At 47.3% G+C, this 24,703-nt stretch overlaps 10 protein-coding genes across 10 annotated transcripts; 5 read left to right on the top strand and 5 right to left on the bottom strand.

Annotated features, from left to right (window-relative positions):
* Positions 1–1,519: 1,519 nt before the first annotated feature.
* Positions 1,520–3,839, top strand: N7469_004682 (F-box protein; the record flags this gene model as incomplete). Its single annotated transcript, XM_056643602.1, has 2 exons — positions 1,520–2,186; positions 2,287–3,839. The coding sequence occupies 2 exons, from the start codon at positions 1,520–1,522 to the stop codon at positions 3,837–3,839; spliced, it is 2,220 nt and encodes a 739-aa protein (XP_056503014.1).
* A 349-nt stretch (positions 3,840–4,188) lies between these two features.
* N7469_004681 (3-deoxy-7-phosphoheptulonate synthase) lies at positions 4,189–5,487 on the bottom strand (the record flags this gene model as incomplete). The annotated part of the gene is made up of 4 exons (XM_056643601.1): positions 4,189–4,343; positions 4,402–5,307; positions 5,361–5,415; positions 5,482–5,487. 4 exons carry the CDS (start codon positions 5,485–5,487, stop codon positions 4,189–4,191), a joined length of 1,122 nt encoding a protein of 373 aa, XP_056503013.1.
* Positions 5,488–5,829: 342 nt separating this feature from the next.
* On the bottom strand, positions 5,830–8,690 carry N7469_004680 (uncharacterized protein; the record flags this gene model as incomplete). Its single annotated transcript, XM_056643600.1, has 2 exons — positions 5,830–6,090; positions 6,144–8,690. The coding sequence occupies 2 exons, from the start codon at positions 8,688–8,690 to the stop codon at positions 5,830–5,832; spliced, it is 2,808 nt and encodes a 935-aa protein (XP_056503012.1).
* A 667-nt stretch (positions 8,691–9,357) lies between these two features.
* Positions 9,358–10,527, top strand: N7469_004679 (uncharacterized protein; the record flags this gene model as incomplete). Its single annotated transcript, XM_056643599.1, has 1 exon — positions 9,358–10,527. The coding sequence occupies one exon, from the start codon at positions 9,358–9,360 to the stop codon at positions 10,525–10,527; it is 1,170 nt and encodes a 389-aa protein (XP_056503011.1).
* Positions 10,528–11,207: 680 nt separating this feature from the next.
* On the bottom strand, positions 11,208–12,598 carry N7469_004678 (ubiquinol--cytochrome-c reductase catalytic subunit CYT1; the record flags this gene model as incomplete). Its single annotated transcript, XM_056643598.1, has 5 exons — positions 12,475–12,598; positions 12,217–12,365; positions 12,021–12,083; positions 11,548–11,945; positions 11,208–11,491 (listed from the first exon to the last, which is right to left on the bottom strand). Exons 1-5 carry the CDS (start codon positions 12,541–12,543, stop codon positions 11,208–11,210), a joined length of 963 nt encoding a protein of 320 aa, XP_056503010.1. The 5' UTR covers positions 12,544–12,598.
* A 1,215-nt stretch (positions 12,599–13,813) lies between these two features.
* On the bottom strand, positions 13,814–15,602 carry N7469_004677 (uncharacterized protein; the record flags this gene model as incomplete). The annotated part of the gene is made up of 2 exons (XM_056643597.1): positions 13,814–15,504; positions 15,572–15,602. 2 exons carry the CDS (start codon positions 15,600–15,602, stop codon positions 13,814–13,816), a joined length of 1,722 nt encoding a protein of 573 aa, XP_056503009.1.
* Positions 15,603–17,053: 1,451 nt separating this feature from the next.
* On the top strand, positions 17,054–18,524 carry N7469_004676 (TDT family transporter; the record flags this gene model as incomplete). The annotated part of the gene is made up of 5 exons (XM_056643596.1): positions 17,054–17,151; positions 17,239–17,607; positions 17,664–17,963; positions 18,038–18,323; positions 18,378–18,524. 5 exons carry the CDS (start codon positions 17,054–17,056, stop codon positions 18,522–18,524), a joined length of 1,200 nt encoding a protein of 399 aa, XP_056503008.1.
* A 622-nt stretch (positions 18,525–19,146) lies between these two features.
* On the top strand, positions 19,147–20,766 carry N7469_004675 (fungal specific transcription factor domain-containing protein; the record flags this gene model as incomplete). The annotated part of the gene is made up of 1 exon (XM_056643595.1): positions 19,147–20,766. The coding sequence occupies one exon, from the start codon at positions 19,147–19,149 to the stop codon at positions 20,764–20,766; it is 1,620 nt and encodes a 539-aa protein (XP_056503007.1).
* A 492-nt stretch (positions 20,767–21,258) lies between these two features.
* On the top strand, positions 21,259–22,018 carry N7469_004674 (Cysteine dioxygenase; the record flags this gene model as incomplete). Its single annotated transcript, XM_056643594.1, has 3 exons — positions 21,259–21,546; positions 21,604–21,862; positions 21,915–22,018. 3 exons carry the CDS (start codon positions 21,259–21,261, stop codon positions 22,016–22,018), a joined length of 651 nt encoding a protein of 216 aa, XP_056503006.1.
* A 984-nt stretch (positions 22,019–23,002) lies between these two features.
* Positions 23,003–24,204, bottom strand: N7469_004673 (zinc binding dehydrogenase; the record flags this gene model as incomplete). Its single annotated transcript, XM_056643593.1, has 4 exons — positions 23,003–23,479; positions 23,539–23,722; positions 23,773–23,872; positions 23,934–24,204. The coding sequence occupies 4 exons, from the start codon at positions 24,202–24,204 to the stop codon at positions 23,003–23,005; spliced, it is 1,032 nt and encodes a 343-aa protein (XP_056503005.1).
* Positions 24,205–24,703: the final 499 nt, after the last annotated feature.

Genomic DNA, 24,703 nt, shown 5'->3' with positions numbered 1-24,703 from the left:
ACCTGGAATTGATTTCCAGAGAACGCTCACTAGTTCGACCAAATATGAGGCTATTCTCGAAACAACTTTCGAGTATCAGCGGTGTAGAAGATCCAGCATTCCTTCGAGTTCGTTGGGTGGTTTCTGGAATCCCAAGGGGGGGGGCCCTCTCCTCTCCACATGGCCCGCATGGGATCGAAATGTCAACATTCCACAGGGGCCTTGCAGCGCCCATCATAATATATCGATACTCAAGGGGCTTTGTCTGTTGTTATTGTGATTATTATGATTTGAGTACTAGCCTATTGATCTATTGATCTCATTGAATGTATCAAATGTGTTCCAAGTCAATGAAAAAGAGTGTTCAGTTTGGATTGCACAGTTGCATGAAAACCCGCCCTCGTTACCGTTTCCGGCATCGTCGCATTCTTTTCATTTCCCACTTTTGCTTCTTTTCTCTCTCTCTCTCTCTCTCTCTCCTCCACTTCTCTCCACCACCTCCTTCAATGGAATGTCCCAGACCATACGATAAGCGAGAGTTACAGAACTAAATTCTGCTCGAGCCGATGCTCCTCTTTTTTTTTTCGCACGCATTGGCCTATTCAAGTCCGTTTGCCTTGTTCTTCCTTCTCCACTCTACTTTTTTCTCTGTCGTGAATACAGTAAGCCCGCATTGGCACTCGTGGTTCAAAATGAAGTTATCACCGCGAATGGACCTGATGGCAACCCTTTTTCAAATAACAATTCGATCCACCTGGTTCGGACTCCCACCATTTAATGTGGTTCATTGTCTCAAGACCGACGGCAGGACCCTTTGATGGCAAAAAAAAAAGTTTATGTATATTTTCAGGTGAAAAAGTAGTCATCTCTCTCCTGCAGTAAAAGAGAAGACCCTTGCCTCGTTCCCCTCGACGCTCCTTCTATCTATCAGATTCCTCAAATTCATACACTGCAGCTGAGGTTGTCGGAGAAACTTGAACTCTTGTTATCCTAAATATCATATCTACCGCTTTCGCATTCGGTGATACCATTTCATTCAAAGGTGGACCGGACCATAAACATCACGACTTACTACGACTTTGATTCCCACATATTTTTTTGTCCTCAGGTCCCGATCTCTCTTATTCTTTTGAGGAAATACTACCACGAGCAACTTAAAGCCAAGATTCGTGACTGTCAGATTAGATCCGCCTTTTTTTTTTTTACAATTTCATACATCGCTAGCAAATAAAATTGCTTGATGCGTCGTTGAATCTTCTCCACAGCCAGTGCTGAGTGGAGCCTTCTACCGTCACTTCATTTTAGGCTCATCTCACATTGCCGGCCGATCATCTCTGGACGCATTGGGAATCGAATATCTCACCATTCTCACCTTTTTGGGGGTGGGGATTTGGTTTGGTTTAGTTTTCGGAAGGTTGCTTTTGAGATTAGACCTAGATATCGAATTCTTTTATCTGGGATTATTTTGGACTTCACAAGCAACTTTGTGGTCAAAGACTTGGCAATTGGTGGTGAAGTGGTGAATAATTAGGGCTACGACATGGCTACTATGCCGTCCCTAACTACTCACAATGAAGGCTTTCGCACGCATTTACCCGGAATTCACGGTCTTCAAGTCGGAAAATATCCAAAGATTAAGTCAGGACGCTCAAAACGAACTCACTCGAGAATAACTGCGAATTCAATCACTCCCGATATCCACGAACCAGATCTCCCAGTCAAAGTTCTCAACCGCGATATTGATCTGAATACTACAGGTAGCCGTTCGCTATCGCCTGCAAACAATACACCACCGGAGATTTTGCTTCAAATATACTCCTTACTCACTCCTCGAGATTTCGATAATGCTCGACGTACCTGCTCGCAATGGATGCGCGTGGGCATGAATCCCGAATTGCTGGAGAAGATGCTAAAACGAGCTGGATGGTGGGATGCGTATCAGCAAGATGTTGAAGCTCAGCGAGGCCGCAACTCAACATTGATTGAAGAGAGCGAAGCTTGGAGAATGAGCAGACGCTTTGCAACGGAGTGTCTTCTTGCGGGGAGGAAAGCAAATATCGAAGAGTCGGGATTTCTGACTACGCAGCTCATTGACTTCTCTGCATTGTCACAGCCTTCACCATCTATCAAGACCCGTCGAGCTCTCTCTACTTCTCGAGAAAAGATCTCACACTCAACAACATCGACATTTAGCACTAGTGTTTGCGGTAATTATGTTTTAGTTACAACCGGCTGCAGGATTCATGTCTTCCAATTGCTGAAAAGACGATCTCAAGTCCCCGAAGTGTTCCAATCCAATCGAATCAGACATCATCCCAATCGCCACTATCGAGTGTATCTTTGAAGTCGTATCAGCGGTCATAGATACTACTAGCAGATCTCGAGTCATCATCGCAGCATTATTGAAAAGCCGTACTGGAATGGTCTGTGACCTGGATATGTCCACACTCAGCTCAGAGAACCAGCACCAACGACAGATGCCGAAGAAAAACCACAGCTCACCCCATTACTATTATAATATCTGCTCCGAGGACCATCCTCCTCGAACAATCGCCCTCTACCCCGGCCGCCGTTGCGTCGCATTTGGCTGTGCTGGAGGCATAGAAATCCACTGGATTGACGATAAAACACAACAAGATCAACGAAGACATTTCCCCATGTCTCAACCATCCGAAGTCCTCCATTTCCTCCCCAGTCTTTCCGAATCTCCCGCAGAAATGCGCATCATATCCTCTCTGGCCGGACCCGGAGTCCATGAGTGCGCATGTCGCCAATCGCCATATCCCGACCATCCCAAGAAATGCCAATTCCATTTAGTTGCGGACGCTCGATCATCCGGCCACAGAGGCCCGACTAATACTTCCCCCCTCAGCCTTGTTAGGGCTACGCACTGCCACCACTATCGTGCAGTCCCCATCAACGATGGTTTCCATATGATTTTCGTCGATCCTCGAACCGGCTTTCTTTGCATCGGATCCGACGCACCAATTGGCGGGCCAACAAGCCTCACACGGGCTTTTGTCTGTGTCCCGCCATTCATTGAGGATATGGCGGATCAGTCAAATGAAGCTCGTATGCCAACTGTCTTCGCGGTAGGCTCTGACTTGAAATGGGGTCTCCGCGTGGTAGCCGCTTATAAAGACCGCATTGTATTATACTCGGTACCTTTGGATGTGTTCAATGTTATTCGAAAAGAGCGTGAGCTTCAGGGAGATGGTGTTATGGGAGACAGTGATCTAGCACGAGATTGGTTTGTTGACCCAGAGCGATGCCGTAAACGGCGCGAGAGCCTGGTCCAAAATCAGAATGGAGATTGGGAATTCCTCTTGAGTGTGGGATATCGTCCTACGGCAATGATGTGGCCGTTCAAGATCTACGGAAAGGAAATCGGGAAGGTTGAGCATGTTGTTGAATTGGCACTTCAATCTAGTGACGGGGGTGCGCGTGTGTGGGCTTTCGGGGCTCATGGGAAATCAACAGTACTGGATATTGATACTTTTACATCTCCATCCCAAGAGACAAAGAGTATCTTTAATTGCAAGTTAGCCACGGTGCGAGCGGATGGGAGTATTCAATCTACTCGGTTGAGTGAGGTCCATGAATACAAGGCCCCTTGTCTTGATTCATCTCGCAAACGAAAGCGTGCACAATTATCTGATGATTTGGGCTTTGTTGGTAGATACGGGGCGAATCGTTTCGTGCCAGGCATGGCATTGCAGGACTATACTCTCCCAACGACAACGCAAACCGAGAATTCATCTCTTCGTCGTCCGTCATTTGCCGCTTGTATCGTGGATTTCAAGATCCCCGAGCTTGGAACAAGAAAGGGTCGATGGAGGGATGATTCTGATCTATCTTAATGGCATCTTTGTTGTTTCTCCAAAATAACAAATATGCCGTTTTCTATGAGGGTGGCACGGTTAATTACTTGCATATAAGCATCTGTCTGCTACATTTGTATGAGTATATATACTACTTTGGAATGAACTTCTACGATTCCCTAAATTGATACGAATAGACCAGAGATAAATAACGACGTAGATGGTCGACAGAATCAGTCAACCAATACTGAAAGATAAATTGATATTTCGACAAGGAAGAAGGAAAACTTTTTCAAGCCCCAAGGCAACGCTTAAAAATGCCCCATAATTACATCTCTGTTTCATGAAAAGACTAGAAGCTAGAAGACAGAATCATAATGGACGTGACTTAGTTGGTGCCATTCAATTTCTGTCTCCGTGCGCGTACTGCTTGGGCCAATGTCTCGAGCGTCGACTCAGTATCTTCCCAGCCAATGCAGGCATCTGTGATACTGACACCGTACTTGAGGCCAGCCTTGCCCTCGGGAGGAACCTTCTGGTTACCTGGAGATAAAAAGTCAGTACGATTTCTTAATACATGCTGAAACAACCTGATGCTTACCCTCGTTGATGTTGCTCTCAATCATGACACCCATAATAGCGGACTCGCCAGCGGAGATTTGCTCGGCAAGCACAGCGGCAACCTTTGGCTGGTTCTTGTGGTTCTTTTCCGAGTTACCGTGGCTGCAGTCAACCATCAGGCGAGGTCTCATGCCCTTGGCCTCAAGCTTGGCCTTAGCCTCCTTGATGCTGGCAGCATCGTAGTTAGGTCCCTTCTTGCCGCCGCGCAGGATGACGAAGCAATCAGGGTTGCCCACGGTTCCCACGATAGAGACAACACCAGGCTTGGTCACAGACAAGAAGTGGTGAGGAGACTTAACAGAGCCAATGGCGTCAACGGCAACGTCAAGAGAGCCGTCGGTACCGTTCTTGAAACCGACGGGGAAGGACAGACCAGAGGACAGCTCACGGTGAACCTGGGACTCAGTGGTTCGGGCACCGACCGCACCAACGGAAAGACAGTCGGCCAAGAACTGAGGGGAGATGGTGTCAAGCATCTCACTGGCAATGGGCATTCCCTTGTTTGTCAAATCCACGAAGAGCTGGCGGGAGGTGCGCAGACCCTTGTTAATCTTGAAGCTATTGTCGATATCGGGATCGTTGATCAGGCCCTTCCAGCCGACAGTTGTACGTGGCTTCTCCAGGTAGGAGCGCATGACAATAAGCAGATCATCGGCGTACTTCTCCTTCAGCTTCAGCAGGCGATCACAGTACTCCAGAGCCATATCGGGATCGTGAATAGAGCAGGGTCCGATGACGACCATCAAACGCTGCTTCTCCGTATCGGTACCGTGAACGACTGCAACGGCCTCTTCACGAGCCTTGAGGACGGTCTCGCGCGATTTATCGGTCAATGCGATCTCATGCTGAAGGAGGTTGGGTGGAGTGAGGGGGTTGTAGCCGACAACTGCGCGGGGTGGTTAAGAAAGGTCAATTGGGGAGTAATCGGGCTTTACGTACTGCGAGAGTCTTCCAGGTGGCTATGGTTGCCCACATTAGGATTCTCGATGAAGAACTAAGCCATTGAAGGTCAGTTGTGGCCAGGAGGAAGCACCGATGACTTCATGAGGGGTCAACTCACCGACATGGCGGGGCTAGGTAATCAGTAAAACACAAGGATGATGGGTTGGGGGAAGAGGGGTGATGTGTCAAGATAGAACAAAAAATTATAAAGTAGTGGATTGACGGATCTTGAAAGAGTACATTCAAGATCAGGAGAATGATACAGCTGCAGCTTTGATATATAAAAAAAAAAGAAAAAAGAAAAAGAAAAAAAGTGTAAAGGGAGGAATGAGTCAATTCCACGTGATCCTCGGTGAGCGGCGTCAGTCCCCAATCACCGCGGGCGCGTTAACAACTGCGGAGTAATGAATATAACCTCCCTTGCAGGGCGCTAGGCCCTTGTGATACCCGCTTAGCCGCTTAAGGCCTAGGGAATATGGGGTAACGGGACACCTCGGCCTTCCGATCCCTGCTGCAGCTGACAATCCAGTTCCTGCAATCCCCAAATGAGATCCTGGCAGATCTCTGTGTGCTGCTCTTTGACTGATGCCATTTGTTTCTGATACAGCCCCATTCGTAGTTTCTGTGCCCGAAGGAGATCCCGTAACATGCGGTTGCATCCTTGTCGGTAGATCTGTAACACCTCGTGAATGCTTTCCTGCTCAGCAGCCAACTGGATCGACAAAGACTGTCATACATGAGCAAATGTACTAGTACACCCTCCGAGTAGATCTCGCTTACCTGATTTGTCTCTAGCAATTGATCATGTGCGGTCTGTTGTGCCGTTTTTAGAGCTGAGATCCAATCCATGCACACTGAGCCATTCTGGGCCAGAGATGATGAAATGGAGTTTGGGTCGGCCCTGGACGCATATTGGGCGCTCAGTGCCGGTATGTATTTCCTCTGGTCCGAATATTGCCCTAACTCGTCGCCTATCCTCTGTGAAGCACGCTGGGATCTTTCTGGTGACTCTCCCTGTCTGGCGCTGTGCATTTTCGTCTTACTGGGTGTGGCTTTATTCATGGGAGTTTGCGGTCTTGCCGGTTGAGTTCCCAATTCTTGCCCGTCTTCGACGCTTTTTGCGTGGAGATCGCTTTTGGCACTCCCAGAAAGGAAAAGTGACTTCGTCCTTCGTTTGAACAACTGTTCTGCTTCTATTCCGTATTCCCTCAGCATGTCTTGCTGGAATTTAGTCCAGATTGGTCGTGATTGTGCCACAGGCTGATGCTCAAGAGAAAACACTTCCAGGCTTTCCTCGTCATCACTAGAGCCGGAGTAGATAGAGCTGGAATTACTTGTTCCAACCACGGGCGATAAGCTATTCAATTTTGGATGTGATTGAATTAAACCAGCGCTTGTGTTCACGTGGGGTTTGAGTAGGGGACTTCCATTATGATCAACAACAGTACAGCGTCGCTTCATGGACCATTGGCGGGCTGGTGACGACGTATTACCTTGTAGTGATGTTAAGCAAGGCTGGGCTGCAAGCAATGGTCTTTGGGATTCGGGGGTCTGTCCGTTCACCAAGAGAAATGATGCTCCATGAGTATGAATCCTTGGTCCAGCTGAGATATGTGATGAGGAACTGGTCTCGGGGTTGAAGGACTCAGAATGCTGCCCATCTTCTTTTGAGGCGTCATGATCTGAGTAAACCATGATATCTGATGGTATTGTCAATGGAGAACCACGACCAGGCATCTCATTATATCTAGTCGCTTTATCATTGCTTGATTCTTGCTCAGTTGATCTATCGCTTTTTGAAGGCTTTTGATCTTGGTTGGGTATAGGCGTACTAGCTGCATCTTCAAGAACCTCGGTCCTTCTGAGAGAAATTTCCGTATCTGGGACCAATTGTGATGGTGTCAGTTCGATCTTTTGCTCGAATGGCTTTCGAGTGGTGTCTTTGGCTTGTTCCATCCCCAATTCCTGTCTCATCTGGCCGCGGGTATTACGAGAGGCAGATGCCTGTGTTACAGAGACAGGAGAAACATCGCGAGCGCGGCTGACACTAAGTCTCTTCCTTGGTCCTCGGAGAGCGCTGGCCAACTTTTTCCCAACTTCCTTCCCTCTTCCGCGCGCACCTCCTGGCAAATTCTGCGGAGGCATCTTCTCATTGGTATGGGTATCGGCCATTGCCCGGTCACGATCATCAAGTTGAAAGCCAGATGTTTCGGGTTGTGTTTGATGATTGGTATTTATATCAGTTTTGTTTAGTTGCTGCTTCTCTGGGGCATGAAGAGTGTTCTCCGGGATATCAGTAGTTTCATGATTGTCCATAGCGTTGGGGTCAACTAGAGGCAGCGTTTCTCCGGCATCGCGATGGCGGGATTCTATGACGAAATTGCCCAATTGAACTGTAGTCAGTGGTAATTGATTGTCTTCGTGTTTGAGCTTTTTGACACGCGAGGCCTTGCTTCTGGTATACTTCCTTTTAAGGGCTTTCCGTCTGTGTTTAGATGGCTTTTCCGGTTGATTTACAAGTCCAGAGCTTGGAGAAGAGATGAACGGTCCACTTCCTTCTGCCCCGTCTAGTACAGGCTCATCTTCGTCCGTGGGTCGTATATCTTCACTCCAATCTACATTGGATTTTGTCTGGAGCACATGTGATTTGCGAGTATATCGTCTTGGCCGGGAAGATTCTGGATGTCCCTGTGTGCTGGCTATAAGTGATTTCGATTCTCCCTTGGAGACATTAAGCTGAGCCAGACTGCTGCTTCCGCCTTTTGAGATCATGGACGCCGATTGATTAGTTTTCCGGGGAATCTCTTGGAGGTCAGTGGTAGCTGAGATGAGGTGTGTAGTCACGGTTCGCCCTGGACATTGTGGCTTGCCGTAGGGTGTGGAGTCCGGTTTCTGAATAGACTGCTGTCGGTCGGTTTCGTTTACCACCCCGCCAACCTTGTCAGTTTGGGTTGGTTTTGGTTGGCTTTGATTGAGTATGGCGTGCTTGATGTCACGAGGGTTAGACGCGATATCAGCCAAGTGTGACGTATCGGCCTTTTGCAGAGTATTAAAAGCCCCGCATCGGCTCTCGATATTGATGTTCTTATCTTTGCTTAGTTTCGTGTCAAATGTAGGCTTGACCTCCGGTGTTGCCTCTGTCTTTGAAGCGATTCGTGGAGAACGGCGGTTTTGATTCTGAGACGAGGTAAGCACCCCAGCCTCGGAAAGGCTGGCCTGTTGGTCTTTAGACTGAATCACTTCTGCAGAATTCAATTCGACAAATGCAGCAGAGATCCTGCGGCGCTTCATGCTGAGCTCATAGTCAATGGAATTTCTGAATTGCATGGGTGCTTAGTGTGTTTCGAGCTAATATTGTCTCTAAGCATAGTTCAAGATGCCTCGACTATGGGTATATCTTTGATCTATGTGAACGAGAAGAGAGATGAATTGGATGATAAAAGCTGCTGATGGTCTCCCAAGCTGAGATATTGAGTGGGAATCACATGATGCTCTCCTGGGTGTTCGATCGCACCTGCCTCGCTGAGAAGAAGATGCTCTTTCTCTTGTGGTTTCCGCACTCTCGCCCTCTAGTCTTTCATCTCTTCCTCCTCTTCCTCTTCTTTTTCTCGTACGACACGCCGAATCATCACCCCAAGGATCACCACTTCCAGTCGGCGGAGTTGGCTACATCTTCACTCCGACTCCGCGTCAGCCCAGCCACTACGTGTGTACAATCCAGCTCCCGCAGGGTAAAGGAGGCTCTGGAAGCTTCCTACCTTCACCCAATGGGGATCGGCAACTCTCCATCCCGGCGCCGGCCCCGCCGGGATTATTAATCGCAACTCCGGGGCGCCTCGTGGTCTAAATGTTGGGGACCATGTACCTATTCGTCCGATCTAGGCTTAAAGCAAAATTGATAGATTAATAAAGGAGCCGGAGCCGGCGCACGATTGACTGTCCTTCAAGTTTGATATCCCCAGAGCCGTGGACGTTGCGTTTGTCTTCAGCCGCAATGACCCGAAATATATCTCCCCGAATTGATGGTGGGGATGCAGATTCAATGCCAGCTGCACAATATCATTTTGATGCCAGGGAGTCATTGAATCAGCTACATGGCCTCCCTCATGTTGGTTTCACGGAACCCGCAGATGACAATATTGTTCAACCCCCGACTACCTCCAAACAACGGCGTCGCGCTTCCAGCCTCAAAGGCTCGCTCGATGAGGATACACATCTGTCCGAGAAGATCGCAAAACACCTTGATGAAAAGGAGATCTTGTCAGAGGTGACTGGGGGAGGAAATACCGTATTCTACTTGGCGTACGGGTCGAACTTATCAGCCAAAACATTCCTTGGCAAGCGTGGGATTAAGCCACTCTCACAAATTGCCGTCCTTGTACCAGGCCTTCGATTAACATTCAATTTACCAGGCGTTCCATACGCCGAGCCCTGTTTTGCGACCACACAGTTCCGGGATCCCAAGTCATTGGAAGAGCAAGAATCTGGCAGCGAATATGATGCAGTGCCAGATATCGAGGAGGAGTATCATTCAGAAAAGGCACCGCTTGTAACGAAAACACGAGAGCGACGGGTGCATGCCAGTGCTCACTGCTGGAATAAACCTCTCATTGGAGTGGTCTATGAGGTCACTCTGGCCGACTACGCGAAGATCATCGCTACAGAGGGTGGTGGTGGTAGTTACCGTGATATTGTGGTCGATTGCCATGCCTTTCCCGATGACTACAAATATACAGACCCAGTACCCAGCCACCCTGACACTCCCTCGTTCAAGGCGCATACCCTCCTCTCCCAAGGAGCTGAGGGTGCTTGGCGCCACAATGCTGGCCACACTACGAGTGCATTTGTGTCACCAACCGAAGACCCAAGAGCTTCGCCATCTTGCGTCAACCCGCATATGCGACCTAATCTTAATTACGCCCAGCCTTCTGTTCGCTACCTCAATCTTCTCATAACGGGCGCGGCCGAACACAATCTGCCACTATCTTATCAAAAATATCTTTCCGACTTCCGTCCATATCAGATCACCACATTTCGGCAGAAACTCGGAAAACTTACCATGATGATATCATGGGGTCCCCCTAATTATCATGCTTCTTACGCTTTGCAAGCAGTTTGGGGGGGCCCGATGGCCGCAGTCCACCATGGTTGGTATCCTTGTTGAACCTGTCCTTCGCCGCCATGTGGAACAGCTACGATTATATTTTCAAATGGGTGTTTGGAGATGGCGAGCGAACCCTTGACAATGACAGCGATACCCCTTGCTGCACTCCATAGGTTGGTTCAGCCGGCCACAGGTGATTGTCTGCATCGATTATCCAACAGTTCGATCTAACATGTGAAGTAAATAATCACTACCAGTACTAGTACAATAGGTATCTCAAAAATATACGACTTGTCTGAAATCAGAATTGTGGAAGAACTTCGATATTAGCACTCGTCACTACACTTTGTAGTTTTATTAGGCACTAACTGCCTTGGTAGCGACCATGTCTATCCCAGCCATGGGTGGAGTCTACGATGAGCCCAACTTGAACTTCCGGCGTCAGAAAGTTCATGTCCAGGAGTCTAAACATTCACAAAGGAAATTAAATTCAGTTGACTCCTCGAGCACACGGTTTTCGGAAAGGCAAAAGAAAAGAGAATATATCTCGGATACAGATACAGGTGATTCCGGGGAGTTCTAACAAAACAAGGGCAAATGGCCCTAGAGACAAAGAAAAAACAAATGACGAAAGAGATCTTTCCGCGGTGAGAAGACCAACGGGGCAATAGTACAGGGGAATGCCCAATGGGCCGCTCAACCTCGTCGATACCTCCCATTTTCCCAATTCATAGAGGCTGTTATGCCATCAAATTTAACGGCGGGGGCCGATTGGGGGGGCTGTACACGATCTTTCTGGACTTGATAGGGGCCCACTTGTAACGCTTGACCCAAACGCTGATAGCGAACAGACCAGACAGAAGGGCGATAGCCTTGACACCCATCTTCTTGCGGTCATCCATCTCAGGCTCGGCAGACCAGTTAAGGAACTCAACAACGTCCTTGGCCATCTGGGAGGTGGTGGCGGGGGTGCCATCCTCGTACTCAACAACGCCATCGAACAGAACACGGCCCATGGCAATACCTAGAATCAAGATTAGCCACGTATAAGTGTAAGTTGTGCCTCGAGACATCACGTACCGGTACCGGGGAAGTAGGGGTTGAAGTTCATGCCCTCGGCGACAGCGGCACCAGCGGGGGCCTCGTCAGGGTAACCAGTCAGCAGACTGAAAATGTAGTCGCAACCACCGTGACGAGCCTTGACGATCAAGCTCAGATCGGGGGGCAGAGCACCGGCGTTGGCGGCACGAGCGGCCTCGTCGTTCTTGTAGGGAGCAGGGATATAATCGGAGAGCTTTCCGGGGCGCTTCTCGATCTCGCCCTGGTCGTTGGGCTCGGTGTCGTACTCGTTCTCCTCGGCCATGGCCTTCATCTCATCGACGGTGTGCATAACACCGACGAACGAGCGCCATGGGACACGAGTCAAGGAGTGGCAGCTGGCGCAGACTTCACGGTAGACCTGGAAACCACGGCGGAGACTGAAGAAGATCAGATGTTAGTGTTTGTACCATGGCGAGATGGCCAAATAGGGTAAGGCCGGGAAAAACACTCACGCCTGGTGGTCGAATGTCTTGTTGAAACGCTGGTGAACCCAGGGGTAGTGAGTAGGGTGCAGACTGGAATTGAGAAATGCGAATTAGTTCCTATGCCATATTTGATCCCGATCACACAATTTTCGGTTCGGGATAAAGGAGCCGGAGGGTTTGGAGAATGGTATCTTCCTGACCCCCAGCGTATCTTGATACCTACCCTTCCTCAGCGGGTGTCGAAGCGAAGGCCTCTTGTCCATAGAGGTAAGCGGCGGAGCCGGCAGCCGCGGCGGTTGCGAGCGAGGCAGTGAGGGTGAGGTAGAAGGGGGAGCTGGCGGCTTCGGCGCCGGCGGCGGTGGAAGAGGCACGCTATCAATTGAATCAGTGACGAAGTCTCTTTGGAGACAAATAGGCCATTGCGAATCGATTGCCCTTGTTGGCCGAGGTCAATGGGTTGGTCGGGTTGGTGAGAGCATACCGTGGACTTGCCGAGCGACTGGCGTGCGATGGCCCGGTTGGGCACGCGCAGAAGAGAACGTGCCAGCATGACGAATTCGAATCCTCCGATCGACGGGCGATGGAGAGGAAACAAAAGGAACAATTAGAGGAGAGGAGGGGAGGGGGGAGGGGGGTACGTGGTGCACAAGGAGAAGTCGAGAGATGAGGTCGAAGGTCAAGTTTCTCGCTGGGGGCAGTGGGAGAGTAAAACCCTCTCGCTGATTGGTCGAGGAGCTGCCGTCGGTGAAAACCGCGATTCCTCGGGTTTTGCTTTGCTTTTCCTTCGACACTTCTTTGGATTTGGGGTCAATTGCAATTTTATGTAAACTGACGACAATGCTCATCTATTCTCTGAGATTCCCTCTATCTTCCACCTCGTCTTGTTGAAGTTTTTGTCTCTTCGCTGCCAGCCCATCTCTTCCCGAAACGTCCCGATCAGGAAAGGGTCACGTGCACCGAATCCCGTGACATTCACAACATCCACAACTCACCATTCGGAACTAGCTACAGTCCAATGTGTCCCGTATCAGACGATTGACAACTCAAGCGAGGCAAAGTATGGGAAACCAAATGGATTGACAATTGTCTATAGATGCATCCGTTACACCAGCGATGGCGCGTTCTGCTACAGTCAACCTCCTACTTCTACCCACCCTCCCTGCTTTCCCCGCGACTGCAGACTAGACACCTGTCTTGCCACAGAGAATTTATCGCCATCGTAACATTGAAACTGGATTATAATTCAAATCTGCGGGACAACGACCCATGCCGGACGAGCGTTGCCCAAGGAAATGATGACTGGAAGACTACGATAGACTGGTCTCAATACAACACACAACTGGGAGCCATCAAGTATCTTGACCATGCGATCCCTGTAGGCGCTTTCGGGCACAGGTTACCTTCCAGGCTGGTAGATGTAGATTGGCCGTCTTACCAGTGGAAAGGGCCAACGATGAGGATCGATTCAGATGTAGTGCGATTCGTTTTGGAGTCCCAAGTCTGAGCTATGCCCACAGATGGAATCGTTATTTCTGGAGTAGACCTGAAACATGGCGTTCTAACAACGTGCAAACGGTAGTTTATAGTTAGGAGTTAGTCACAACTTCCTACTATTTGTGCAACACAGCTAGCACTTTTGCTGTCAATGAACAAAGCGGCGTTACTGTATCCAATGCAAGCATTCATGCCCCCAAGAAGGCCGGTACTATGCCGGGCATTGGGAGTTACGATAGGAACCTTATGTATTTTCTCGGTCCATGTTATATCACATTGCTTAATCGACGGTTGACATTGCGTCCATGACTCAACTCCTGCTAGTACTACTCATAGTTATCATAATATTGAAACTCATCAAGGGCACATCCTCCTGGTACCATAGGCAGAGACAGCGCTTTCTTAGCTACCTTGACCTCCAAGAGTGCGGGTCCATCACTTTTCAGTAACCAGTCCAATTTGTTGTCGATATCGTCATTTTCAGAGCAGCTCTGAGCTTGAACGCCCATGGCTCGAGCAGCCTCCACGAAATCAGGATTAAGATTGTGACTATGGCAGAACCGATTATTGAAGTAAACCGTCTGTAAATGGGTGACCATTCCTTGCTCTTCGTTATTGAGAACAACAACCTTGACACCAATTCCAAATTGGCTCGCTGTAAGCAATTCGTTGATGGTCATGTTGAAGGATGCATCACCGTCAATGTCAATCACAAGTGCATCGGGGCGAGCAACCTTTGCGCCAATTGCCGCAGGCAGTCCATATCCCATTGTTCCGAGTCCACCAGATGTGATCATTGTTCTCGGATATCTCCATCGAAAATGCTGAGCAGCCCACATTTGGTGCTGACCAACACCGGTAGTGATTATTGTGCGCTCTTTGATAGGGTCGACAGCAGTACTCAGCCGCTCAATAAACGTTTGTGGCAGAATGATATTGCTGTTACAACTTTGATTGATTGCTCGGAATGGATATTTTCTTTTCCAGGATTGGATTTGTGATAACCATTTAGAATGGTTGGCTGCTTTGATATATGGCAAGAGAAGCTCAAGACTCTCTGCACAGTCGCCTATGACAGGAACTGTGGCTTCTACCACTTTGTTGACATTCTTCGGACTGATATCAAAGTGAATGATTCCACCGCGGCCCTGGTTAGCCGCCAATTTTGCTTCGGGGGCAAATTTAGGCACGCTTCCTGTCATACGGTCATCGAATCTTGCTCCTAGCGCGATAATCAAGTCGGCGCTCTGGATAGCTTTGTTCGCATAGCCAGATCCATGAAGACCTAGCATATGCAAGGCTTTAGTATCCATCTCGTCGAAAGCTCCTAGGCCCTGAAGACTAGTCGTTACTGGTATTGACGCTTTGTCCGCAAGCTCCTTCAACAGTTGGGGCCCCTTGGAAGTTGCGAGGATCCCTTGTCCTGCGTATATTACCGGCCTTTCTGCTATATTGACTAGCTTTGCAGCTGCTTCAACGGATTGAATAAGAACCTGGCGCTGAATGTCCCCTATAGCTATTGCTGTAATCGATCGATCTTTCGTCTTGACTTTCGGTGGATCAGATGCTTTAGTCAAAAGCCCTGCAGTCACATCTTTCGGTAGTTCAACAAGAACAGGTCCTGGTCGGCCACTTGTCGCAATTTCAAAGGCTTCGTCGATCCTCTTCGGTACATCCGCTATTTTTCGTACACTGACATTCCACTTTGTACAGGGTTGAGACATTGAAAGAACGTCTGCTTCCTGGAAACCATCCTTTCCAATTGATCCCGTGCTAACCTGCCCACAGAATACCACCATAGGTGTACCATCAGCAAGCGCGTCCATCATAGGCGTGATAAGGTTCGTTGCTCCTGGTCCAGATGTGACCAGCACAACCCCAGGTTTGCCTGTAGCTCGAGCATAACCCTGTGCCATATGGCCACCACCTTGCTCATGTCGAGGAAGAATGAAATCGAAATATTTTGATTCGTGAATTGCGTCGAAAACTGGGAGGATGCAGCCGCCAGGGTAACCGACTAGTACGTCAAGGGGTAATATCGTCAGTACAACGCGATAACAAGGCCTAGAAGGATAATCACATACAGATGTGACGGACATTGTGACGAATCATCATTTCATGAAATATTTGACCGCCAGTTTTACCGATGAATCTGCTTGGGGAATTGATCAATTAATGCAATGATTCGCATGTTGTTTATGATAGGAGCAATTGACTCACGACGTGTCCGTGACATCCTTCAGAAGTGTCTTACTTCCGACACTTGAGGCCTTACTGGGAGCAGGCTGACTGGAACCGAGATTCTTGCTGGTGAATATGTAAGCCAATTTCGTGGTCGTGTCCAGGGATCAGCAAGCACGTACAATTTCAACTGGCCAACATTTTGAACCAAGGCACGGGGGTCAATTGGTGAAGTTGCCACAGAGGACTCGCAATTATTTGACGAGATGTACCGTTTGAAAGGTGGACATCCTTTTAGTCTCCGTAGATGAACAATTTTCTGTCGCATACTTGTAGTCAAAGACATTATGCAATTCTCACAGGACAATCACAGCACCACGATTTGTGTTTCTATTTTCAATTTCAGGCGAGATAATTGACGCTGCTGCTTTGTGAGTCATTGAAAAAGTGCCCTAACTAACTAGCTCTTTTCATTCTATAAAAAGCTCCGTGCACTTGGCCTATGTCTGTTGCGTCCCGGTCCAAGTGACTCATCAGAAAAGCTCGAAGGTCAAGCATTCTGCTTCCAGGGTATTGGAATTGCAATATACTAACTCGATTGCTTCACCGATGAGATATCAGTATGGTTTTCTTTTTTTTTTTAAAAAAAAAAATATCCTTTAATCAAGAAAGGAACTTCAACCATCTAGATCCCAAAAGCAATATACGTACTCCTACACAAGCCTATACTCTTTGCCTTCAAGGCGAATTTCTTACACTGACCAGACTTTGAAAAAATAGTTAAATAGTCGGTGCATAACTACATGCTAAGTTACTACTAGTCAACTAGTAGTTAACTAGTTACTATTTATCCTACTGAATATCATTAAGCACATTTCCAATTTCCTTCACTTTTTCTGTGACTAATTGCCTGTATCGTGATTAACTAATTAAGATGGCAGAGAATGGAATTCTACTTGTAAATACTACGATTAATTAAAACTAATAGACTACGCAATATTCATCTCGGAATACATTCTATCTGTTATTCAGTTTCGAATAAATATTGTATTCTGTTCTTCGGGGAAATCAACGGGTAAGTGTTTCGGTGTCCATCTTGATCGGCGTTTACAAGGATTTGCCCCTTCGGCCTCTGAGAATACCAGAAATTCATCCCCGAATCCGGCGAGTTTCGGTCATGAAAAGTGATTTTCTCGGCCGGTAGGGGAGATTCCATCTGCTAATACTAAATAATTATTTAGAAAAACAGTAGCCTTGACTCAATTTCATTGAAAGAATATTTTGATAGACTTTCGCTACTATTTCTCCCCTCTGCCTCTCTCTCTCTTCATAACCAAAAGACTAGAAGTCCAGCTCAACCGAATCCGTTCCCTGTCTATTCAGCCATGGGCCAAGAGGGACCATACGAACATGGCGGAAATGAGATTTTACAGTCCAAACATGATTCAGGATGGCGCCGAGTCGTCCGCAATTTCACACCCGCGTGAGTGACCATCGAGCTTGCTACGGATTTTTATTTTTTTATTTTTATTTTTTTTTTCATTAGTCTTCCTATTAACTGGCATTCAAGATGGTTCTCTGTAAATATGGGAACAGGAATTGTTTCCATTTTACTCAATACACTGCCATACAACGGGAAATGGCTATATTACCTGTCGATAATCGTATTCGCCCTCAATGTGGCGTACTTCGTCACAATATTAGCCATCACTATGCTACGCTATATTCTATACCCGGAGATCTTTCGTGTCATGATCACCCACCCAGTACAATCACTCTTCCTGGGTACCTTTCCTATGGGACTGGCCACAATAATCAACATGTTCTGTCTTGTTTGTGTGCCAGCATGGGGTAATAGAGCTGCCTATTTTATCTGGGCTGTTTGGATCTTTGATGCAGTAGTCTCGGTGCTCATAGCAATTGGTATACCATTTATCCTGTATGAACCCTAGGTATCTTCACATACCTTTGTCATCAAGCTAATGTTTTGAAAAGGATGACTCGTCGGAATGGCCTCGATCTTTCCTCGATGACTGCCGCTTGGCTTCTCCCGATTGTCTCATGTGTCGTCGCCGCAGCCTCGGGATCTGTCGTAGCAGACATCCTCCCTAAGCCACTGCTTTCCCTTGGGACCATCCTTGCAAGTTATATCTTGTGGGGCATTGGTGTTCCATTGGCATTGATGGTAATTTGCATATATCTCCAACGCTTGATGTTCTATAAGCTGCCTCCAAAAGCAGCGCTGGTCAGCGTTTTCCTCCCCTTGGCCCACTGGGTCAAGGTGGCTATGGGTAAGTACATAGTCTTATACACTAACACTCTTCATTCTTCTGCAAACTCTATTCGATGACTGACACCTTTTGTGACAGAATCCAAAAGCTTGGCAAAAGTGCCCAGAATATATTTCCCCAGACGCAAACTTTGAGCCCTGCAGCCGGTGAAGTATTTTATGTCATCGGTAACTTATTGGGCCTTCTATTATGGGGATTTGGGTTAGTTTGGCTCTCGTTTGCCATTGCAACCCTGGTAAACTCGAGGAAATTCCCGTTCAACATGGGATGGTGGGCCTTGACGTTTCCTTTGGGTGTTTTCACAACTTGTACATGTACAATGGGACACGAGCTTCCATCGCGATTTTTCTCAGTACTTGGAACGGTGAGCTTAATAGCACAAGATTAATTATTTGTAGATGATGCTGACCTAGACTAGATATTTTCAGTGATAGTTGTGTTGCTATGGTTGTTGGTGACTACCCACACAGCCCGTGGTATCGTCAAAGGCGATATTTTCGTCGCCCCTTGCCTGAGAGACCTCGAGAGACCCCAGACACCACCCATGCCAAGGGCGACTGCCTGAGAACCAAAATGATGCATGGCTCAATAAAAGTCCAAGCATACCGGCTCAATCGTGCCGATTGTGTATCCCTATCTCGATATTCGGGTGGCCGGGGAATGCGGCATGTTTCAATCGCCGAATGACAACGGGACCAATGTAATGAATAAGTGGAGTAAAGAAAGAGAGCCAGGAATCAGTTGAGCCGAATATATGTAAAAATATCATATGGGAACATAAATTTTCATTTTCCTCAAAATAATAAAGATCCGTACATCAAAGCAATGGTTATTCCACTATTTGGCTGCGTCTCGTGATTTGGCATTCTCTCAAAAGGGTTGTTCGGCGGCGAACCAATTCACTCTCCATCGCCGTCTTCGCTGCACTGGCCGCGCGACCATGACACCCAGATCAACCAAACAAAGCGGGTTGGCGTCACTCGCATGTACTGAGTGTCGCAAGCAACACCTGAAATGTGATGCGCACAAACCTTCGTGTTCACGGTGTCTGCAAAACGGCGAATTTTGCCAATATCTCCCCTCACGTCGCGGGGGTCGCAGGAAAACCCGCGGCTCCGATCGCCAGACTTCTTCTAACCATCCAGATCAGTTGAATGTCAGTATAGTCCGTCTTTTCAATCATCTTCATGAAATCAATACCAACCGTGTATCAGACATCTCTCGTTTTACCAATCCCCGCCCCCGACTTGCCTAACACCCCCGACAGCACATCGCCGCAACGAATCCCCGATAGTACAGGTATCCCTGCTGGACAGGTACCATGGCCTATGATTACTCCGAGAAGTCAATTAAATCAACAGCCATTAGGATCGTCTCATGATTCATTGTCTCATGATGATCGATTTCTACGCCTTTATTATGAGAATTTCCATGTCGCTCATCCTATTCTTGTTCCAAGTGCAGTCTATCATGACCGACAGTATCCGGAATTTCTCCAGTTGGTTGTGAATTTTACTGGCTCTCACTATGTTTCATCGAGTCCCACCCAACAGTACAAGGACAAAGCCTTTGCAGAACTAACTTGTAACCCAAGTCGGTCTTTCCCTATGGTACAAGCATGGCTTATTTACTCCATCACAATCTACGCACGCGGTGAATGGCAGGAGGCTCAGAACGCATTTTCACACAGTGTTGAGCTTGCGCTGGAACTTGGGATGAATCGGTGTGACTTTGCTACCTCAATCCAATCCGAAACTTCAATCGAGGCTGAAAGTATGCGACGAACGTGGTGGGAGCTGTACATCACGGACATCCTTCTGGCTGCCCCTTTCAAAGGGAACACATTCTTATGCAGCACCATGGCTCCAGAGGTGGGTTTACCGTGCGAGGAGTCTGCATATACAGGCGCTTGCGAGATTCCAGCACCCGGAAAGATTCTAGACTTCAAACGAAGAATCTTCGCCCCGGAGGAGACTGTCTTTTCTTCTTTCAGTTACCGAATTGAAGCAACGACTATTCTTTGCCGAGTTCTTGTTTTAAATAAAGTTCGCGAATATCACCGTGACCACCTTCAAGCCGTTGAAAATGCGCTTGTAAGCTGGGTCAACCACTTACCACCCAGAAAGCTGGATATAGTCGATTCTTATGGGAATATCGATGAGATGATGTTCCAAGCTCATATTACGATTTCATACGCAACTATGCTATTGCATCTACCACGAAGCGATTTGCAACCTGTTTTGCCCCAGGCGGACGATCATTTCTGGCCTGTTGCTACACGCAGTTTAGCATCGACACTCAATCGTCCTGTGCACAGTATCAAAGCAACAGAAGCCTCGCGGAGAATATCAGACGCGATTTCTCTCTGCCCGAATATAATCAAGCATACTCCATTTGTGATTCCTGCCCTTGCGCTTTGTGGGATGACACAACTCGCTACTGCGATCAAGCATACCGAAGAATGCTTTGATCACCACTATAATCGGGTAACATTGGTTCTTGGATGCCTTAAGAGCACAAAACGAATATGGAACCTTGCGGATGCTGCGTACAATCACCTACGTATCTCTGCAGCAGATGGCTTGTCGGATTCCATGGAGCGATGGAGTACGGAACCTCCGAGGAAGTTCTTTCCAAGCGATTCGGCGTCAAGTAGCACAGAGCGCAGCCACCAACCAACCCGGCCAGCGACGGCAATTCCCGATGGCCAAGATATGCTATTCCCGCCGAACGCTCCCGTTTTTGTTGATCCGACTTGTTATAACGACTCCTTCTTCACATCCATCCCGGATTTTGATATAAGCTAGCGCATAGGGCAACCATACTATAGAATCCTTACACACTTACTCCAAGAGTTGCGAGAATAGTTGATGTAAATTAAACAACAATTCATCTTTCCATACACATGACCTTTTTTTACCTATTATCTACGCCTGCATTTCCAAGACACATGTCCCCAGGATCGCCAAAACTTTGTGAAAGACAATCAGTTAGAAAACCCCTTGTGCGGTAGGCCTATTATGAATGAAATTCAAAATCATATTTTATTTCTTATATTTCGGCATATTAAAAGTTGCATGCGTCGTAACCATTCGGCGACCTAGCTGTGAGGGCGGTGGCGCGGTGGGCCAGTCGCCGATTGAGGATCCAACGTCATTCCACCTCGGGGACTGCTTCGCACTTTGCGGTCTGAACCCCTGAGCAAAATTTATAAGGTCGACGTGTTTTCGTACAACCTTTTGGTTTTCCCTCCAAAAGTGCATTCAGCCCATTCAAGATCATACACTCTCACTAGCACAATGCTCTCAACAACTTTGTCCCCCAGTCTTCCCCTCGATAAGGGATTTTCACCTTCCTATCATCACTTCAAAGAGCGATATAACCTTGAGAGCCTCGTTCAAGACGTCAAAAAGCACCTCGGAGAGACGGGTGGTATCTCAAGTGAGGAGGTCGACGAGGATTATTTGATCTCATTGCTCAAGAAATATGTCTCTGATCCCAGTGACTGGATCGATTATTTCCACAATGACACAAGAAAGAATTACACTCGAAATGCCATTGAGAATATCAACCATAAGGCCAATATTGTAAGCCATTGTCTTGTTACCATAACCCATATTGATAAGGGTACTAATCCATTGTAGCTTCTTCTAGTGTGGAACCCAGGCAAAGGCTCCCCTATCCATGACCATGCCAATGCCCACTGCATTATGAAGGTCTTGGCCGGCCAACTTCATGAGACCGTTTATCATTCCCCAGATTCCAACTCTGGTGAAGAGAAGCCTCTTGAAATCAAGTCATCAAATACTTTCGGCATGAATGAGGTCACTTACATATCCGATGACATTGGTCTTCATCGAGTTCACAATCCCAGTGACAAGCACGTTGCTGTTTCTCTGCATCGTAAGTATTCATGCACCGTAGGATGAACGACCAGTGACTAATGCTAGCCCAGTTTACACACCACCAAATGCCGCAGACTATGGTTACAACATCTTCAACGAAGAGACTGGGTCTGCAAGCTTTGTTGCTCAAGCTCATTCTGTTTCTAGATCCTAGAACAGAATTCCGGTTACGAATTATGGCGTTTTCTCCTCGGATCATATTGCTTGAAACCTCCTTTATCATTTGCTTAAGACCTCCACGTTATACCCAGCATCAATATGCTTGATTCCCCATCAGTTAGCGACCAGATTAAATACAAATTATCGAATACCATTGAATTGCCATATCTTAGTCTCAGTGCTGTAGTTTAGGAAACTACATAATATCGATATATTATTTCATGTTCTTTACAATGAAGGGAGCTCGGAGAACTACTATTACTACTAGTACAACTGGCACTTATCGGAAGTAGTACTATCTGCTAGGTAGTACTACTCTTTGAACATGAATGCCCAGCTCCAAACCAGGATTGTACATGCCTTCCGGTTTTCAATGTAACTAGGGACCACATATTGTTCAAAACCGAGCCAATGTTAGACTTTCCCTCGGAAGTTCCTTCATATTCCTGCCTAAAAACCGTTTGTATGCGATACCAGCCGTTGTCACGTCACATTCTCAGCTGATCTCCTCATTATCGTAAAACTTATAGCGGATAGGCTGCGTAGTCGCCGACTAAAGTCAGTCGCCGAATCCTTGCATCGCGCTGTGATACAGACCAATGCCCCACTCTTTCAATCCGATATTGCTTTCTATTCTGGCCATATAGGAAAACCGAGGCTCCTGTACATATGCTAGTAGTTTTGAAATGTCACTTAGTAGCTATTCTATATGCAGGTTTAAGTTATGGTTGTCATCCATATTCAGATCTTAGAACCTGAAACATATTTCACAGCAGACAATTATAAAAGGCTCTCCTGGCATAGATTCTCATGAAATAATTGCCTCATTTCTCAGAAACAATAAGGCGAGCCCTCGTCTACAAAAGAAAATGATCGGAACGGGTTGGCGGGTAGGCGATGAGCTACACTAGCAAGATATGCAAGAGAATTCCCTGGATCCTGGGGGAATAGTTGATTTGATGCATGGAAGAGCTATTATTCAACTTAGAACGATCACGTTCTTCCCCATTCCCATCCCAGACAGATACGACTGCCTCATATTCTCTGCATCTTCCATCTTCCATTCCTTCACCTCAACATGCAGATTGTTTTGACTGAAGAGGCTAACCAATTCCTGGGCTGCGGTTGTATCAGCGACCAGAGATCCTACAAGCTTAATATCCTTGTAGATTATAGTATGGTAAGACATGGTTATTCCTTTTTCTGGCTGGCCCAATAGCACCATGGTACCATGCTTTCGGGTAAGTGTGGCGGCCAAGTCAAAAGCAGAGGAGTGGTCCGTGGCTAGCACGGTGGCATCTAGGCCTCTGTAACTGGATGATTTTATCTTATCAATCTTCACGAGAGATTCTTCTACCGGATCGGTAGCAAGGATGAGAGCATCGGGGCTGTATTCATATGAAGCCACGGCGTCCAGTGCTCGCTGCTTGACGTCGATCGCAGCGACGTTATAACCCTATGTTTTCACCATATATCAGCTATACTTCCATCTAGGGGGATCCAGGGGAACTCTACCAAGCATTTGGCAATTTGAGTGCCGATATGTCCAAGTCCACCAATGCCTACTATTCCGATCGAGCCTCCCTTGGGGATGCCAGCCCGTTGAATACCCGCGTAGATAGAGATGCCGGCACACATCAAAGGTGCCGCTACCTTAAACTCCATACTATCTGGTAGTTTCACAATAAACTTGGCATCACTATAGGGTCAAGTGAGAAAACAGTTCTGCTGCCGGAGAAGTGAACTTACGCCACCATATACTCCGCCCAAGCGCCGTCGATCGTGATCCCTTTCATCGAAGGAGCATCACAATATATGGGTAATCCAGAAATACAATCCGCACATTTTCCTATTGGCCCAGATATATTAGTTCGGCTGAATCCCCTCGTAACCAAGAGCAGGTAACTTACCGCAAACACTGTCGAAATTGATACATCCCACACGGTCTCCGCGGTGAAAGCCCTGAACATCTGATCCTACTTCTTCAATGATGCCTGCAGGCTCGTGAGATCCAATAAAGGGAAGCTTAGTTTCAAATTCCCCATTCAATGCCATCAAATCAGTGTGACAAAAACCCGCCGCCTTGATGCGCACCAATACTTGGTGAGCCTTGGGGTGGGGGACATGTACCTCCGAAATGCGGTAAGGCTGATTATATTCTTGAATTTGTATTGCCTTCATCGTGCTCAGTTCCATGGTGAATGAAGCAGATCTTTCTAAGTATGAGGGCTGGTTGTGTAAGGAACACGAGGGAGAAAAAGACGAGTATGATTGATATTCAAGCAGACAGCCGACTTCTCCAATTTGGAGGCCACGCTTAGTGAGGGGAAATATGTGGGGAATGACGCAGATATCTGCAGTTAGAAGACTCGTGATACTCGTAAAACAAGATAGGAACATTAATCAATTCGAGAAAAACGAGAGAGAGAGAGAGAGAGAGAGAGAGAGAGAGAGAGAGAGAGGAGAGAGAGGAAGAAGAATGGGAATGAGGATGAGAACAAGTATAAGACATAACTAGATTGATGAGCAGAAATCGTGGCTTATGTTCAGAGCGTGACTATATGACGGAATTTTTTTGTTGGAGTAATTATAAGTTTTCTAAATATGACCATCCCGGAAAACTGTTAATTGTCCTTGTTGGCATTGAATGTTGACTTCCAAGTATATTGAGTCAAAGCTG

The sequence above is a fragment of the Penicillium citrinum genome (genome assembly GCF_028827155.1).
Source record: "Penicillium citrinum strain IBT 23319 chromosome Unknown utg000003l:1.0-4596430.0:1.0-4598250.0, whole genome shotgun sequence".
In the NCBI taxonomy this organism is placed as follows: Eukaryota; Fungi; Ascomycota; class Eurotiomycetes; order Eurotiales; family Aspergillaceae; genus Penicillium; species Penicillium citrinum.
Note: the sequence above shows the minus strand (reverse complement) of the source record. Positions and strands in the feature narration are given on the sequence as shown.